We start from the raw sequence: 19,138 nt of genomic DNA on the forward strand, positions 1-19,138 counted from the left end.
TGGTTTGGTTTGGTTTGACTGAACTGTTTCTAAGTTTCAGGTGTGCAGCATCATATGGGGTGATCTGAAGGCCCGGGGTTGTGGAGGGGTTTGTTGCACAGCAACAGATAACTGATGTGAATGTCAATGTCCAACATGAGGTTGTGAAAGACACTACAGGCCACCCACAAGGGAACATTATGTACCCATTCTTTGTAACTACAGAGACATAGAAAGGACCCAAGTTATATAAATGAAAAACTTTGTCTTGAGATCTCAGAACCTAGTCCTACCAAAACCAGTAGTATAGACATTCACACAACCCTGTGATGCAGGTACTAATATTTTATAAATGGGAAAACAGAGGCCCAGAGAGGTTAAGTAGTTTGTCCAAAGGATGCTCAGCTGGTAAGCGGCTGGGCTGTGGACTGAACCAGGGAGGTCTGGCTGTAAAGCCTGTGCTCTGGACACATGATGTTTTATGCCCATTTCAGCACTAAACTCCATCTTTCCACTTGATTCTATGTATAGTTCTTCCCCGCTTTTTCATTATATTCACCCAATACCTACAATTCAAATTTAACTGGATTTTAGTGGGGTTAATTATTACCTGAACGAACCAATCTCAGAGTTCATGACCTTAACCTAAGGAAAATAAGCTAAAAAAAACCTCAAATAATTTGATGCAAATTATGACTAACTAGAGAAAAGAATGAGGAAACAAACAGGAGAAAAGCCCAAGAGTTCTGTTTCTTGTAAGGTCTTAATTATACAGTTTTGTTATGTACACACCTCTTAAAAAAGGCAACTCAGGAAATCAGATCTAGGTAACATGCTTGGGATGGACGGTACAGCGCACAAGCCAATCTAATCAGTAACACGTGCAAGGCATAGGAAGTTCTAATTTTGAAAATTCTGCAACTAGAATACATTATATAACTATAACTAAATAGGTAGAAGCTGTGCACACTTTGGTAGAGCAAACATTAAATGTTATTTTGGGATTCTGATAATTAAGACTATTTCTTATTCTCTGACTTATTTTTTCTATACATCCAAACTGTCTACCATAATCATACACTACCTTTATATCAGAGAGTTTAAAAGACAGTTCCTCTTATATCCAAAAGAAATTCAATTTTAAACCAAGTGTTTCTGAAACTTGGCTCAGGTCAACACATAAAACAAATTTAACATCTAAGTAAATCGTTGTTAACGTTAAAAAATACACATATATGTACACACACACACACATACATATGCATACACACATATTAGAAAAAGCTAAAATTCAGTCAACAGCAGACTGGATGTAAATATTGTAATATCACTGCACCAACATGTCAGCCAGCTGTTCTTGGGTTCCCTCCTCTGACCTCTTCCTTCCACTCTAAGGACTCCTGTGATGACACCAGGCTCACCTGGACAACCCATGCTAATCTCCCCACCTTAAAGTTAGCTGATGAATAGTCTTACTCCTCTCTGTCATGTAACCTAATATGGATTCAGTTTCCGGGAATTAGGACACGGACATCTTTGGGCATGGTGTCATTATTCTGCCTACCACACTTTTATGACAGCATAAAGTTAAAAAAAATAGCTGCCTAATATATTTAACAGGTACATGTTAAGCAGGAATGAAGGATAATATAATTATTAAACAAAATTAACTTATAAGATATCAAAGACTGGGGCTTCCCTGGTGGCGCAGTGGTTGAGAGTCCGCCTGCCAATGCAGGGGACACGGGTTCGTGCCCCGGTCCGGGAAGATCCCACATGCCGCAGAGCGGCTAGGCCCGTGAGCCATGGCCGCTGGGCCTGTGCTCCGCAACGGGAGAGGCCACAACAGTGAGAGGCCCGCATACTGCAAAAAATAAAAAAATAAAAATAAAAAAAAGGGGCTTCCCTAGTGGCACAGTGGTTGAGAGTCCGCCTGCCGATGCAGGGGACACGGGTTCGTGCCCCGGTCCGGGAAGATCCCACATGCCGTAGAGCGGCTGGGCCCGTGAGCCATGCCCACTGGGCCTGCGCGTCCGGAGCCTGTGCTCCGCAACGGGAGAGGCCACAGCAGTGAGAGACCCGCGTACCGCAAAACAAACAAACAAAAAAAAAAAACAAAAAAACAAAAAAGATATCAAAGACTAAAATCCAATGTATGACCTTTCTCTGTTATGGAACATGCTCTTGGAACATATCTAAGATATCTTCACCCAACCTAAGGCCATGAAGATTCTATCCTGGTTTTTTCTCAAAGCTTAATAGCTTTACTCCTTCTATTTAGGTCCATGTTACTTATTTTTTGCACACAAATGTCTAATCGTTCCAGCATCATTTGTTGAGGAGACTGCCATAGGCACCAGTACAGATAAATCTAAATCTGAAATGCATTCTGCTGAGTGGAAAAATCCAGACATAAAAGGCTACATATTACATAATTGCAATTCTATGACATTCTGGAAAAGGTAAAGCCATAGGGACAGGAACCAGATCAGATGTTGATTGCCAGGGACTAGGCGAGGGAACTGACTACGAAGGGGCACAAGGCAACCTTTCGGGACAATGAGAATGCTCCAAAACTTGACTGTGGTGAAGTTACAGGACTGCATACATTTGTTAAAATTCAAAGACTTGCACAACTAAAAAGGGTGAATTTTACTCTATGTGAATTATTCTGTGATAAACCTTTCAAAATGATCAAATGACAAGATGACCTTAAAAAATTGAACTTAATCCAAGTTAAAAAGCAGCAAAGAAACTAAAACGTGGAAAACTAAACAGTCACCTCCAGACTCCCTTACCCTATGGCTACCGCTCCTAAATAAGAGGGAAGAAAGCAATGAAGAGTGAGCACCAAATAAGGCATTATCCAACAGCCACAGACTAGTGACCTACTGCTTTAATGAATAAGACAAAGAAACAAATAAAAGCTAAGCCTAAGAAAAATAATCAATGAAATCACATTTACCTTTGGAGTCAGCATTTGGGAACAGCCTGTTCCATGGCACCTTATTTTTGTGCGGAAGAGAAAGCAAATAGTTCCTAGCTTTTAAATTTATTATACAATTCAGGTCTTCCTGGGATGGGGATCCAAGAATACCTATCAGATAAAATAATCAGCTGTTAATTACCAAGACCAAGGTAAACCAACTGCATACCGTCAGCAGTGGGGCAGAATGGGCACTGACATTCAATGTCTTCTATCTCCCAATGCTTTTTACGAAGTCCTTAATGTTTTAAATCAAGGAAGATTTAAAAAAAGCTCATGTCCATCACAGGTTGAAGAGTTGCTGGAACTCTTCTTAATTTCCTGAGGGTACTCTGATGTACACAGTGGGTCCCCAGAATGCTCACGAACCTTACCCAGAATGTGGTTCAGCTGGTCGAGGTAATGCTTCCCCGGAAAGATGGGCCTGTTGGAGAGCATCTCTGCCAGGATGCAGCCTACAGACCAAATATCAATGGACTTGGTGTAGCCCTGCAGTGGAAAGGAGAAAAGATGGAGAATGACCTCTGCTGTTCCATGACACAACGAGACCTTTCTGCATGACAGGCACAGGGCTGCTAGAGTGTCAGCTTCTCCTCTGGCTCTATAATTCAGAAATAAGGGACCATGGAGAGACAAATATCATTTGACTTTCTTATAAGACACTCAACAACCCAGACTGCTTGATTTTATTTCTCTCTTCAAAGTTGATTAACTTGTTATTAAGTTAGAATTTCTGCTGTATACTTCATTTTTTTTTTTTTTTTGCGGTACGCGGGCCTCTCACTGTTGTGGCCTCTCCCATTGCGGAGCGCAGGCTCCGGACGCGCAGGCTCAGTGGCCATGGCTCACGGGCCCAGCCGCTCCGCGGCATGTGGGATCTTCCCGGACCGGGGCATGAACCCGTGTCCCGTGCATCGGCAGGCAGACTCTCAACCACTGCGCCACCAGGGAAGCCCTACTTCATTTCTTTTTTCAAATGATTTGAGAGAAAGAATCAGAATCCTTGTAAGCTGAAGCTGGAAAAATAAAAAAATAGAAACAACCACTGATTGCTTTAGGACATTTGTGGCCCACTTACTCATTTTGGAAACCTGGACTTCCCTGGTGGTGCAGTGGTTAAGAATCCGCCTGCCAATGCAGGGGACACGGGTTTGAGCCTTGGTCCGGGAAGATCCCACATGCCACAGATCAACTAAGCCCGTGTGCCACAACTACTGAGCCTGCACTCTAGAGCCCGCAAGCCACAACTACTGAAGCCCGGGCACCTAGAGCCCATGCTCTGCAACAAGAGAAGCCACCACAATGAGAAGCCTGTGCACCGCAACAAAGAGTAGCCCTCACTTGCTGCAACTAAAGAAAGCCCGCGCGCAGCAACGAGGCCCAAAGCAGCCAAAAAATAAAAATAAAAAACAAATAAATTAATTATAAAAGGTGGGGGGGCATTGCTACATTTCCAGAATATCTTTATCTATTTTGAAAATCATTAAAAACAAAACACAACAATTACCCATGATCTCTGCCGAAAAGAAGCACGTGCTGGCTCCTTCATGTCTCACTGATCCCTATTGCTTATCTCCTTTTTCTATTGATTTTTCAGGTATATTTTTTCTTTTAAAGGAATTCAGTGAAAAGACATGGAAGAATTATCATACAACAGTAAAAAAAAAAGATGTTACTATATAAGTTGAGTTTTATGGAGAATGCTTAGGCATAGTGATAAATAGAAGAAGAAATGTGGAGAAAAGCTAGAGGGAAAAAAATTTATCCAAATATTAAAGTTTATGGAAACATAGCAAAGTATTTTTTGAAAATCAAAGAATTAATGATCAGATCTACAGCTCTGATAAAATGGGTTGAATTTCAAAACAATTCTCGTCAATAAATTACAGAGATTTAAAGTATCTTCCCACAATTTCCTCGTAGACTGAGTCATTCATTCATTTATGGCTGCGTTGGGTGTTTGTTGCTGCACGCAGGCTTTCTCTAGTTGCAGCGAGTGGGGGCTACTCTTTGTTGCCGTGCGCGGGTTTCTCATTGCAATGGCTTCTCTTGTTGCGGAGCACGCGCTCTAGGCACACGGACTCTAGAGCACAGGCTCAGTGGTTGTGGCGCACAGGCTTAGTTGCTCCGCGGCATGTGGGATCTTCCCAGACCAGGGCTCGAAGCTGTATCCCCTGCATTGGCAGGCGGATTCTTAACCACTGCGCCACCAGGGAAGTCCAACGTGGTAATTATTATTACTATAATTAACAGTAACTATAACCATAATGATGGTGGAGACCTGGAGGACGCCATCTTAACCAAAAGATCAACATGAGCTTCACGGATACCGACACAAACCAGGTGTGCCTCCTGATGTGACAGATGATGCGCTGAGAAGAAAACACTCTTTCCGTGGTATTCACGCCCCAAATGCATGACACAAAACTGAGGCACGTGCTACAAGTAGCTGACCCGCACCCTTCAAAAACATCAAGGTCAAGAAAGGCTGAGGAACTATTTCAGATTAAAGGCGACTAAAGCAACAATGCAACGTGTGAGCCTTGCACACATACTGAGAAAAGCTATAAAGGTTACTATTGGGACAATATCCAAAATCTGAATATAAATGGGGCATTACTATTGGATCAGTGTTAATTTTCCCACTTTTGATTACTGTACTATGGTCATGGGAGAGAACACCCTTCTTTCTCACCTCCACTGCTGCCGCTCTGGGCTGGACAAGTCTTTGTCGGGGGGCCGGCTTGCGCACCTCAGGGTGCCCGCCACTGCTCTGGCCTCTCACTGCTCGATGCCGGCAGCACCTCCCCTACTAGTTGTGAGAACCAAAAATGTCTCTAAACACAACCAAATGTCCTCAGGGAACATTCGAACTACTGTTCTAAGGACACACACGGTGAAATGCTTAGTGCTAAAGGTGCACATCTACAATCCATTCTCAAACGACTCACAAAAACAGGCACACAGAGAAAGAATGAAAAAGCAAACGGGACAAAACATAAAGAGCTGGTGAGTGTGCATCTGAGGTGAAGGGTGGACAGTTCCAGCCATCAGCTCTGTGAGGCAGCTTCCCTCTGCTTTAATACGACTGTGATTCTGTTTTCCTCTTCACTCATTCTCTCACATGTGTACAGGAGATTTTTCTAGAGGTTACATGACATTACAGGATATTATACGTGAAACGTGACAACAGTGAACCGTGCTTCCCTAACGCTCAGTGTTACAGAATTACGCATGGGTGTTGGTGTTAGGAAGAGCAATGGATGCCATGGTTTCAGATTTCACGTGGCAATTAGCCTTTCCTCTGCTGGGTTTTGGTGTGGTATCAATGATGAGCCAAGAGTAGCTGAAAAGACTACTAACTCTCCCTTTCCGAGCTTCGTGCGAAGACTCTTCACTAACTCTACCAAAACAACATATTTGACAGACTGAATGCAGAACCAGGTGAGAATCCAGCAGTGTTCAAATCAAGCCAGACGCTGAAGAGATTTGCAAAGATGAGAACACCACTCTTCTCACTAAAATGTTTTTGTTGTGGAAAATAAACATTTTTAAAATGAGAACTATCTAACTTTTTAACATTTATTTTAAAATAAATTTAAAAATTAATACTTTAAAAAGTTTCAGTTTTGGGGCTCCAAACTGGTGGCTCAGCAGTTAAGAATCCGCCTGCCAATGCAGGGTATATGGGTTCGAGCCCTGGTCTGGGAAGCTGCAACTACTGAGCCCATGTGCCCTAGAGCCTGTTCTCCACAAGAGAAGCCACTGCAATGAGAATCCCATGCACCACAATGAAGAGTAGCCCCTGATCGCCACTAGAAAAAGCCTGCAACAGACCCAACGCAGCCAAAAAAAGAGAAAAGTTTCAGTTTTAATTTCTATATAGTAAATATTGATAAATAAAACCCAGATAAACAAAACCTGCTTGGGGTCTTGGATAAATTTTTAGACATTCAGACACTGAAGGAGTCTTGAGAACGGAATGTTTGAGAACCCCTGCCTTTTCTTTTCTTGCAATGTTTCTGCGAATTGAAAATTCTATCAAAATGAAATGTTACAAATACACACACACAGAGCACTCTAGCTGGCCAAAGCTGGGAAAATGAGTATATTAAAAAAAAAGATAATGGACAGCAAACAAACAAAAAACCCCCACAGCCACCATGAGTCCACAATTGTGTTTTCAAAACAAAGACAGGGGTCAGAGGAAGAGAAAGAGAAAAGGGGGAAACCTCTTCTTCACAGATGAATGCCAGCTCATCGAAGTAAAAGAAACAATCAATTTAGAAAATCACGTTTTGCAATGGAGACAATGGTCCTCAAGGGCGCACCCCTGGGGGAGAGGCTGCCAGGAAACACACATGGCTTCCAAGACTCTGTGGGGTTTGTGCCCAAAAAGTGTGACCTAAACCTAATCAGGAGGAGCCAGTCCCAAGAATTCAGAAAGAGACCCGCTGGACACACCACCTCTGTGCTCTGCCAAGTATTCTGTGTCATGGAGAAGCCAGGAAGGCGGGAGGACTGTCCCAGATGGGGAGGACACACACAACTGGGATGGCACTGAATGAGCGCCAGCCGTCACAGGCGCTCGCAGGGTACCGCGGCTGTGGGGAAGCACACCGCCTTTTCAGGAGTATTAGTGAACTCCTAGCATCAGTCGAGGTGTGCAGTGCTGGTTTATGTTGGTGAAGTGTCAGAGGGTTTGACACAAGGGAAGAGAGAGAAGAGACGGGAGAGAGAGGGAGGCAGAGGATGTCAACATCTGGTGCTGTAAGGGGAATATGGGTGTTCACTGGACTCTCTTCTGTGGGTGTGAAAATGTTCTAAATCAATAAAAAAGAAAATCCTGAATACATTGCTAGAAGTAACATTCTCAGGCTAGAGGTGCTATAAATAAAAAAAGGATTCAAACTCAGTTTTGACTACAGTTAACTCTGCAAAAACAGAGGCCACCCTCCTGGCTACTTCCCCCTGGAGGGTGGCCAAGAAGTGAAGACGGGGAGCGGCTCAAATGGGGATGGATGCTGTAAGACCACAAGGCCCCCGGACGCAAAAGACAGCTTTCCTTCCAGCTGGCAGGCACTGCTGCACACATGGGCGCCTCTTGCGTGGATAGGCTGTCACGTGGCCCATCTATCCACAGCAAGAACCCGTTGTGTGGGATTGTCGTACAGAAGTATGAGAGAATCAACGCAACATTTTCTCCTTTGAAACATCTGTTACACCAAATCCTTCTTTACAATGGAATTTATTTTAATGAAATTTTATTTCCATAGCTAAACTAAACACAGGTATGATATCAAGAATAACTAACTGCTTTAAACAAATTCCGTTTCCTCACAAAAGCAACCTACATCCCAAGCCCTTTGACTCGTAAAGGATGGAGAAAGAGAATGCAGCCTATGGGCTAATTACACCTGTTCTTTTCATTCCCAAGAAGCCTCTCAGGATGATTTCTGGTTCCTACACCTGAACACGGGGTCCAAAGTTTGTTTTTATAGCTTTTTTTCTTTCTTTTTTTTTTTGGTTGCACTGGGTCTTAGTTGAGGCAGGCGGGCTCCTTAGTTGTGGCATGCAAACTCTGAGTTGCAGCATGCATGAGGGATCTAGTTCCTGGACCAGGGATCAAACCCAGGCCCCCTGCATTGGGAGTGTGCAGTCTTAACCACTAAGCCACCAGGCAAGTTCCTATTTTTATAGCTTTTCTTCATGTATATTAATGTTACATTATGGAAAATGGAACTGAGATCAAGAATCTGTCTTGAGATATGAGATACAGGATTAGATATTAGATGTCAGGTGCACTTAACTTCTCAAATGTGACACCTTATTCAAATACTATTTTCAAATGATATATTAAAAATACTGAAACTCCAGGACCTCCCTGGTGGTCCAGTGGTTAAGACTCTGTGCTGTCAATGCAGGGGGGCACGGGTTTGACCCCTGGTCAGGGAACTAACATTCCATATGCCGTGTGGCATGCCCAAAAGATAAAACAAAAAACAAAACTGAATCCCCACAGCAGCCCTCACTGTTTGCCACTGTTGCTCATACACCTAACAAGGATGTTGTACTTCACTTTCTCTTGCTTTTATAAGTTTTTCAATCATTCCTTATGACCCAGACAAAGACCCAGTTAGAAGTGTGCTTTTGATCCAGATGCAGGGACTACCATTTGGAAGCAGGACCATCACATAATTTTGAAAGAATTATAGCAGCTCCAATTTTTTCCACACCAATGTTTTCTTCCAATTATACTATAATTTTGCTAAAGAGGCATTCTTCATTATCAGGTATGTCTGACCTTTACAGAAAAGCTCTGGTCCGCATTCACAGAAACACACACCGTATACAGAGCTCATCTCTGACACAGAGCCAGCCTGACCCTGGCAGTGGCAGCCACAGGAGTGAAAGCTGCCCCAGGTAGGACTGCAGGAGAGCTGACCAGGGGGTGGGACACAGAACATTCATTGTACCAGTGACTAGGGAGGCAGGCCCTCCAACTCTGTAACACATCAGCACTACCCCAGCCGAGGGCCCAGAAGTTCAGTGTTGAATGGGAGACAAAAACATACCTTGGTTCTGACCAGACAGGCTAGGCCTCAACCCAGGTTGAAAGAGACTTACTGAGTGGGAGGCTTACTGCAATTCACGTCCAAAGTTCTTTTGCCTCTTGGTTTTCTTTTTATGCAAACTTGGCCCTTACCTTGGAATTCAACATAATTTCCGGAGCCCTGTACCAACGTGTGGCAACGTACTCCGTCAGGAACCCTGTGTGATCATGGTCCGGATCTGCAACACGGGCCAAGCCAAAGTCACAGATCTAAGAGAGAAAATAACAGGACACGTTCTTAGAGATTCTAACCAATTTAACATCAAAACATCATAAACACAAAAAAGACAACAGCAGTAATGATGACAAGTAACTGCTACCATTCCTATGTGGCAGATGCTTCTTGGAATTCTACACACTCACTCTTACCTAATCCTCACCACAATCTGAAAGGCAGCTGCCGCACATCAGACAGGAACAGGGTGGAGGAGCCTTGAACAGAACACATCTTCAGAGGATAGTATCCTCACCTCTCATTATCTGCTTATCCCACAGCAACCTTGCTTAGACCACTTGACAAAAACTGTTCTGCTCAGAAAATAAGGCTACCCACTAGAGACTAGGAGACCAGACCTCTGCTGCTGACGCTTGGGGGTGATCACCGTGGGATCAGCTCCTCTCCCACACTCGCCCTCTCTCCGCAGACCTCCTGCTGGTCCTCCACTTGCTCTTCCTACCTCCTTCCCCCTCCACGTAGCCAAACCCACTCCCAAACCTTTAAAAGGTATTTCACATATTGAAGATGAATCTTTTTTAAAAAAACAAACACCCAGCTTCTAATTTCTCCTGATTCACAAAAGTACTTGCTGGCCTTTCACCATTCAACGCTTTGGTGCTACTCCAGCTCCAATGTATAAGGAAAGTAACTATAACATATTTAATCCCATACAATTGCAGGATATTTTAATTCCTAGCTCCTGGGGAACTAACCCGAGAAAGAGAGGGAGATGTTAACAAAGACAGGCCAGAGTCTAGCAGAAGGCAGCCTGGAAGACAGAGATCACTTTGGAGGCTTATTGCTTTAATTCACCTAAGAAGTGAAAAGGGTCTGAGCTCAGGCCATAAAAATAGGATAAGGAGGAAGGGACACACCTCAGAGATACTCATGAGACGTAAATGGACATCAACCTCTGCTCAGATATCCCATAGTTGAAGTTCTCGACAATTCAGAAAGATTCTGAATGCTCCCATCCACTTCACCAGTGTTTCCCTCTAGCCTTGGACACTGGCATCCCCATGTGGCACCTCTGACCCCACAGGCCCTGCTGCTTGCTTCGACCGCAGCATTCAAGAGAAGTGACGTATCTGTGTTGCCCAATTTCCATCTTTTGACATGCTGTCACTGCATCTTCAAAAGGAGCCAATGCCACATTTGCTTCCCCAGTTGCTCTTCCACAGGCTATGCTCTAAGCGCACCCTAACAGAGCTGCATGGTGAGGCTGTCTGGGCCCTCTTGCAGCTGACAGTCCCCTCTTGGCCTCCATCACCACCTCGTGCCCCCCAGCACCATCCTCACCTCTCGAGCCGGCCAGCTTGCTGATGCCGTCGCACCCTCGACAGTCCCGGGCCTGTCGGAGGATCGGGCTGATGGAGGGCCATAAGTTTTACAGGGGGACCATGGTAAGCTCTAACCTCAGCTTGACTGATCTTGAGGCTTTTGACATACCTGCACCCTGTTTGTTTCCTTAGAGCCTATTCTACCAAGTCCCATGAAACGAACTGCAGGAATACTCAGTTCACTAGCAGTACAATCCCTGCAGGCGTGATTCCAGCTCAGGAAGCAAGAGAGGAGCGATTTCTCCTTACATGCAAAGGTGGGTCCTCTAAGCCATCCAGAAGTCACCATTTGCCACGCTGGACTACAACCAATTCACGTCAATTCCGTGTGGCTTCAACTTTCAATACAGTCCACAGTTTCTCTTTTTTCAGGGCTAACACCTCATCCTCTGATTCAAGTTCAATCAAAGCTCAGCACTTGGTCTGCCTTCTGCATGTAAATGGACACTTGAAGCCATATTCTGAGTCGTGTGCTCAGAGAAGAAATACTGCATCTCAGCAGCAGAGTAAATGCACCGCAAGCCCCTGACCAGGATTCCCAGATCCTTCACTGCCCTCTACTACACTCAGCCCCACACAGCGTGGATGGGTCCAGACTTCATCCACAGCTTTTTGTGGGTCAGTGGAACCACAAAACAAATCCCAGATTTAAAAAAAACAGCATATAGGAAATTCCCAGCTCAGTGAGGCCAAGTACCGAGGCTGACGTCTCCACACACCTCTGGGAGCGTGGACAAAGTAACAGAAGCCGCACTTTGGGAGGCTTGATGAGATTCTTAAACATCTACAAAGACAGGATAAGTGGTGTGGGCAACTTTAAACGCAGCTGTGGCAGACTGGATTTTTCTAAAGAGGGTCATACCAATATAACCCTTACCCATGCTCCTGTTTCAAGATCTTTGGCTGAATTTTTATCAAGAGGGCAGGATCTATCTTCCCTTCTCTTGAATCTGGCCAAACCTTTGTAACTGCCTAAACCAACAGAATATAGTGGAAGTGATGCTGTGAGACTTCCGAGACAAAATCGTAAAATGCAATGTGGCTTCTACCTGGCTCTCTCCACTGGGGTACTTGGAACCCTCTGCCCACGTTGTGAGGACACCAGGCCACGTGGGCTACACGTGGCCGTTCCTTGGCATCAACTGCCAGGCCCTGTGGGAGATGACTTGAGGCTCCACCCCCATATCTTCTAGCCGAGGCCCAGAGGCTGGAGCAGAGACCAGTCACCGCCCACCACTGCACCCTGACTGAACTCTTCACCTGCAGAAACTATGAGCTCAAACATGATTCTTGTTGTTTAAGCCCACTACATTTTTTTTTTTTAATAACAGATTTTCTTTTTCTAGGGCCATTTTGGGTTCACAGCAGAATTCAGCAGAAAGTACAAAGAGTTCCCCATGTACACCTGCCTCCCCCGCCAGGCAGCGCCTCCCCTACTATCAACATCCTGTACCAGAGCGGGACGTCTGTTACAGTCGAGGAACCTACACTGACACATCATTATCACCTGAAGTCCATAGTTTACCTTCAGGTTCACTCGTGGTGTTGTACATTCTATGAGTTTTGACAAGTGTGTAATGACATGTATCCACCAGAACACTGTCATACAGAAATAGTTTCACTGCCCAAAAAACCCTCTGTGTTCTGCCTTCACTTGGTCTTTTTATCCTCAATTTCTTCTTCTTTGGAAGGCCACTACATTTTGAGGTGATTGTTATAGAGCAAGACACAGCTAACATAGTGGTGCCAGACAGCGTGCGTATTAAGACAGACCAGCCCTCTCTGAGGAGGACCCACGTGCAGTGACACTGGAACACTGAAGAGATGCCAGCCACAGGAAGACCTTGGGAAACCAGAGCAACTGCCTGGGGGTGTGTGAGGGAAGGGTGGCCCCACAGCTGAAACCTCCCCAAGTGGCTCTTCAACTGGCTGCCCCTCCAACATCTCAACTGACAGGGCCTTAGTCTGTCTGGAATTAGGGAGGCTCGCTTTACCTGACTGCAATCTGAGTCCTCCTTGAAATTCCTGCCTGAGTGTTATTTCTGAAACATAAATCACCTTTCTGGCTCAAAAATCTTTTAACCAATCCCCTCTGCCTAGTAAATAAAGCCCAAATTCTTTAAGCAAAGACCCTCCACACACTGTCTGCTCGGGTGTCTCCTACTACCATCTCTGTGCCACATCTGCTCCTACCAACAGTTCCATGCCCTTCCTGACTCCGCGACACCCTCTCAGTTGAGGACCTGATGCTCACCATTCCCTGACCCTAAATACCAGCATGAAAGTGACCTCTTGTGAGAGGTTTCCCAGGAACCAACACCAATCCCACGAATAGCTCACTTTTCTGAACTCTTGTAATACTTTGCTTGACATGTATTATATGTAAGCACATACCCACAATCCATGACAGTTAGCTGGATATATGCCCATCCCCACAGCTGGAATATAAGTCCCTAGAAAAAGGCAATACTCAACTAACTTTTTATCCCTAAGTGGAGTGGGCTCTCAACATCAGGTGAATAAATGCCTTATTTCAAATGTTTATAGGAAGCATAGCAACTCAGGTGGATTAACTGGCAAGAGACTCTAGTACTGATCACTTCTCACAGTATCTGAACTACTGATTATCTCTTAAAAGTAAAAACCAGGGTACAGCATTACCATTAATGTAAAATCTTACATTAATACTTAATAATGTTAAAAAAAAAACTGCATTGTTCAGAGTGCCAAGATGAAGAAGGAAAAGTTTTAGAGTTATTTTATTTTTTGCGGTACGTGGGCCTCTCACTGTGGTGGCCTCTCCCGTTGCAGAACACAGGCTCTGGACGCGCAGGCTCAGTGGCCACGTCTCACGGGCCCAGCTGCTCCGCAGCATGTGGGATCTTCCCGGACCAGGGCACGAACCCATGTCCCCTGCATCAGCAGGCGGACTCTCAACCACTGTGCCACCAGGGAAGCCCAAGTTTTAGAATTAGCAGCATTCCTTCTCCATGGGGAACGCTGCAGTACAGCTCCTTCTTTAAACAAGAACTAAAGCGGCAGTCGCTCCTCCTGTCTGGAAGCCATCAGAAGGGGTCCTGTGCCCTGAGGGTCACTGTGGGCTGGGAGGAACCGCAGCAGCCCGGTGGGCTTGAGAGAGGGCTTCAGATCAGGACACGGTCTAGGTGTGAGGTGAACAGGGAGTCCACATGGGGAGGCGGTGGCAGCCCACCCAGGGGACTGGAGTCTGAGCAGAGGGTCCAGGGATTATATTGCACAAATCAATTACGTCACTGGAGGCTGCAAAATGGCGACTTCTCTAATTTTATTATTCCTTGTGCATTTATTAGCTGGCATTTATTTTAAGGAAGAGCCATCATTCATCAACTGGGGCTATTTTCTTACCCTGATGCCCAGATCTCACTGGAAAGACAGGGAAAATGTTTAATCCTTTTTTCCCTTTAGTTACCAATTTTCAGAATAGTGAGCTGGTATAAGGAGGATCGTGTTTCATTACTTGTATCCTCCACTCCTAGTATAAGGCACAGAACCAGCAGGTTCTCAAAATTTTTGATTATAATTTAAAAAATAAAGAGGGTGATGTAGGGTTTAGACCTCTACAAGATTGCACAACTCGGGAATTCCCTGGTGGTCCAGTGCCTAAGACTCCACGCTCCCAATGCAGGGGGCCTGGGTTCGATCCCTGGTCCAGGAACTAGATCCCACATGCTGCAACTAAAGATCCTGCACATGACAAAGATCTCGTGTGCTGCAACTAAGACCCGGCGCAGCCAAATAAATAAATATTAAAAAAAAAAAAAGATTTCACAACTCCACTCATGGTCATCAATGGAAAGCTCATGGGATTCTTTAAAGTTCCTTTAACACTACAACACTGAAAGCTAATACAGCATTAACCAAAAAACTGTCAAGGCTTCAAAATAAAAAAGTAATAAAATTCATTACAATTCCATAAGAAGGAAGGTAGACAACCAGGATATAGTACAAGAAATATAAAATGACCTATCACTCCTACTTGGCTACTTTTTGGGTTGAGCAAATTCAAATTCTCATAAAACAAAAGCGAGCCCCAAAGACGTTTCATTTTGTATCTTTCAAAGTCCTCCTTCCCATGCACACCCAGAACCAAACGTGCTGTGAGCCTAGCAGCCTGGAACTCCTGGGGCTGCTAGGGGCTCAGTATGCAAACGGCGAGGACATGGACTGCTGGAGACCACACTCCCCTGGCAGTTTCATTAAAAATATGCAAGCAGAATCTCGAAATAGGGTCTACAGCCCTTGCTTTTCTGCGGCCCTCAGAAATAAAGAGGAAGCCTACAAGGAGAGGGTCTCAGGAGGGCCCTGAGAGGCTGGTGTCTGCTGGGTCTCTGGGCTTCAGGTAACAAGTACAAAGCATGTTTATAGAGCCAAAAACTAAAGGTCTAAGACACTGAGAAGAGTTGATATCCTGAGGGCTCGAGACTAGAAAATACTTAGTAACACAGAAGCTAATGGAAAATGTGACATTATTACCTACTTGAAAATTCAAAAAGGACCAAATAACAAGTCAGTAAGGCCACTGGTCACAAACTTTCTAGGTACAGGGCTCGTGGGACAGCATCATGGTCACCGCAAGGTCTGAGGATATGATGGGCATTCGGTGAGTCCAGAGCTCCACCCTCCCACGTGCACGTGCCCTGGCTGTTGGACACGCTCCCACGGCAAATCGGTGACTCGGTGACATACCACACTCATCTCTGGAATGAGAGTCTCTCCTGAATATTCATGCCCATGTGGATGATGTATACCCCACATGGACATTTTGAAATGTGGGTGAATTTCACTGCTGTAAATATCTAAAACATCCTATTGTGTTTCTGAGTGTGTGTTAAAATTGCGTTTTGAAAACAATGCCTGGATTGTGCAGACGGCCAACAAGACATATATATCAGTGTGGGTGTCCATTTTGGTGAGCAGTGAATAAAATGGCCCGAGGTAAAGACAAGTCCACAAACAGTGAAGAGACAACAAAGTAGTCTAGTTCTGTGCTTCTTCTTAAGGACGAGCATTTTCAAGTCAAAGTAAAAGTCAACTTTGCCCAGAAATATTACATACTTAAAATATTAACAATGGCTCTCCAAAAACAAACAAAAGCAATCTGCCATAAAAGGACTGTGATAAGAAACAGAAAGAAAATAAAGCACTAGGAGACATAAAAATATTCACTGTAATTTTTTTTTCATGTGTTTCAAGAAATTCTTTCATAATTGAGATTTTATTGGCTGTTTTGAGGATCAGTACACAGACATTTCAATTTGTACACAATTCTCAACATATGTACCAAAAACCTAAAAAATCATGTAGTTGTGATTCTTTTCTGAACAGTTATTCCAGTGACTTTCCAGCTTAAAATGTGGGGGCAAATTTTCCTTCAAAGGGTATCAAGTACCAATATCTTCAAATATTGATATGCTGTTACATCGTAAGTCCCACTAATTCACAATTTAATATCATATACACTACATACTCAAATTGTCAATCGTCAAAGCACATTAACAGTTACTAGAAGAACTGGACTACCATGACCAAAGATGTTACAAAGTGCACAAAATTCTGCCCAGGAGAGCCAAGATCAAGGGGTGAGTGGTTTGCTTTAGGAAACAATTCTACCAAAAACAATGTGGGAAGAGAAGTAATTTAAAGTGTTTAAGACATTAAATGGACAACTGACTCCAAACTGCCATTTAGTATGCTTTGTATTATAGGATATAAAAGCTACCCTCCATCTGTGGAATGTTAAGCTGACACCCAAGACAATCAAAGCCTTGCATATTTAATATCCCACTATTTTCTGGTTGTACCAAAAAATAAACAACCAGCAAATGATTTCACCTCTTAAAAAAAAAGCATTTACACTTTAAAAATGGGGTGAGGTGGGATTCCTTCCTTTTTAAAAATGTTTCTAGAGCTACTAAAAAACTTGCATTTACAAAATAGTTGATAAAAATATTCCTCTGGATTGTACAAGAAGGGAAACGGACCACTGATAGGACCAGGTGTGTGATATTAATCAGACTTGACTTCTTTCTCTCCTGCTTCATCAGAAGCTGGGCTCTCCTCATTTTTAGTTTCTCCATTTTCTGCAGGTAAGTCTTCTTTAGTCTCTTGGTTACCCACTTCAGGCTGTTTTCCCTTCACTCCCCTTTTCCCTTTTGTTTGCCGGAAGATTTATCCTTTCCTGCCGCCTTTTTTGGCTTCGTTTCCACTTTTGCAGGAGCCGGTTTAGCTGACAGCCTCGCTGATCACCTCTTGGGCTCCTCCTTCGCCGCCCCCTCGGCGGAGGTGACCTTCCTCTTGGGCATAGTGGTGGTGGGGCGGGCGCGTGCCGGGTGCCTGGGGGCCGCGGCGCGCCGAGAGCCTTCACGAAGCTGGGCTGCCTGGCCGCTCTTCACTGTAATTTTTCAAGAAAATCACTAAGAGCCGACAAAGTACGGCCATTCCTTGTGTGCCAACCTGGCTCTCATTTGCACAGATCCATGCACAGGGATCTGGCTACACCCTATGTAGGAAGTACATGAATTTAACTCAGAAGGATTCTAAGAGGTGACAGAGTCCAACCGAGTCATATCTGATGCAGGAAGCTGTCCTCCACAACGTCTCACAGGACATCTGCCATCCTGCTTTAAACACCCAACGATAGCAGATAAGATGACTGCCTGATGACAGGACCCACTGCCTTTTTAGATAGTTCCAGAAGGCTCTTCATGATCAACACTTCAGTGATCACCAAAGCTGCAGCCACACAGCGCAGGCCTCAGTGTTGGTGCACTCGTCCCTTACTTCTCATTCTTACTATATTTCTGTTGTTCCTTCTGCCTGCGCCCAACACAGCCAGTCGCCCACTGCAAGCCTGACATGCTGAGAGGGACAGCATGACAATCCTCCTTCCCGATGCCTCACAGCTTGGCCAGAACCAACTCACCTCTCTCCTTTGTGTGTGTTACAGCAGACAGTACTGCAATCATCTATTGCTTATCAGACCCCTGACCTATCAGTTTTCAGACTGCAGGGACAGACACTCAACTCCCTTGCCAGGTATATCTTACACAGCTTCCCACAGGAACGTCTGTGGAAGTGAAGTCCACAAAATGATCACTGCTATTCATCTATATGTACTTTTCAAACAAATTTATTGAGATATAATTCACATACTACACAATTCTCCCGTTTAAAGTGTGCAGTTCAATGGTTTTTGGTATTATATCACAGAGCTATATGACCAATACCACTACCCAATTTTAGAACATTTTTATAACCTCAAAAAGAAACCTTGTGCCCATCAGCAGTCTCTCCCAATGCCTCTCCAATCCCACCAGCCCACAGCAACTGGTTATCTACCTTCCATCTCTACAGACACATCTATTCTACAATATGTGATCATTTATGACTGGTTTCTTTCCCTCACATACTTAATAATGTTTGCAAGATGCATCCACATTGGGCTTCCCTGTTGGCGCAGTTGTTAAGAATCCGCCTGCCAATGCAGGGGAAACGGGTTCGAGCCTTGGTCCGGGAAGATCCCACATGCCGTGGAGCTACTAAGCTCGTGTGCCACAACTACTGAGCCTGCGCTCTAGAGCCCACGAGCCACAACGACTAAGCCCATGTGCCACAACTACTGAAGCCTGTGTGCCTAGAGCCCGTGCGTGCTCCACAACAAGAGAAGCCACCACAATGAGAAGCCTGCGCACCGCAACAAAGAGTAGCCCCCACTAGCCGCCAACTAGAGAAAGCCCACATGCAGCAATGAAGACCCAATGCAGCCAAAAATAAAACATAAATAACTCATTAAAATCCATTAAAAAAAAAGATGCATCCATATTGTAGCACATATCAGTACTTCATTCCTTTTTGTTACACTGTGTGGATCCACCACATTCTATTTATCCATCATCATTTGGACATCTGAATTATTTCCGCCTTTGGGCTATTACGCCACTATGAATATTTCTATATCTGTCTGT

General features: G+C 44.5%; 1 protein-coding gene and 1 pseudogene across 2 annotated transcripts in view; both read right to left on the reverse strand.

The window, feature by feature from the left end:
• MAPK1 (mitogen-activated protein kinase 1) overlaps positions 1 to 19,138 on the reverse strand; it is a 95,371-nt gene that overhangs the window by 17,896 nt on the left and 58,337 nt on the right. For both annotated transcript variants that reach the window (XM_029234034.1, XM_029234028.1), the window contains exons 4-6: positions 9,672 to 9,788; positions 3,340 to 3,454; positions 2,945 to 3,076 (exon numbers count right to left, since the gene is read on the reverse strand). In XM_029234034.1, the coding sequence (XP_029089867.1) occupies positions 2,945 to 3,076; positions 3,340 to 3,454; positions 9,672 to 9,788 (364 nt within the window). The remainder of the gene's footprint in view (positions 1 to 2,944; positions 3,077 to 3,339; positions 3,455 to 9,671; positions 9,789 to 19,138) is intronic.
• Positions 15,859 to 18,733, reverse strand: LOC114901868 (annotated as a pseudogene).

The sequence above is a fragment of the Monodon monoceros genome, unplaced genomic scaffold, assembly GCF_005190385.1.
Source record: "Monodon monoceros isolate NGI ecotype Baffin Bay Population unplaced genomic scaffold, NGI_Narwhal_1 Super_Scaffold_1, whole genome shotgun sequence".
Classification (NCBI taxonomy): Eukaryota; Metazoa; Chordata; class Mammalia; order Artiodactyla; family Monodontidae; genus Monodon; species Monodon monoceros.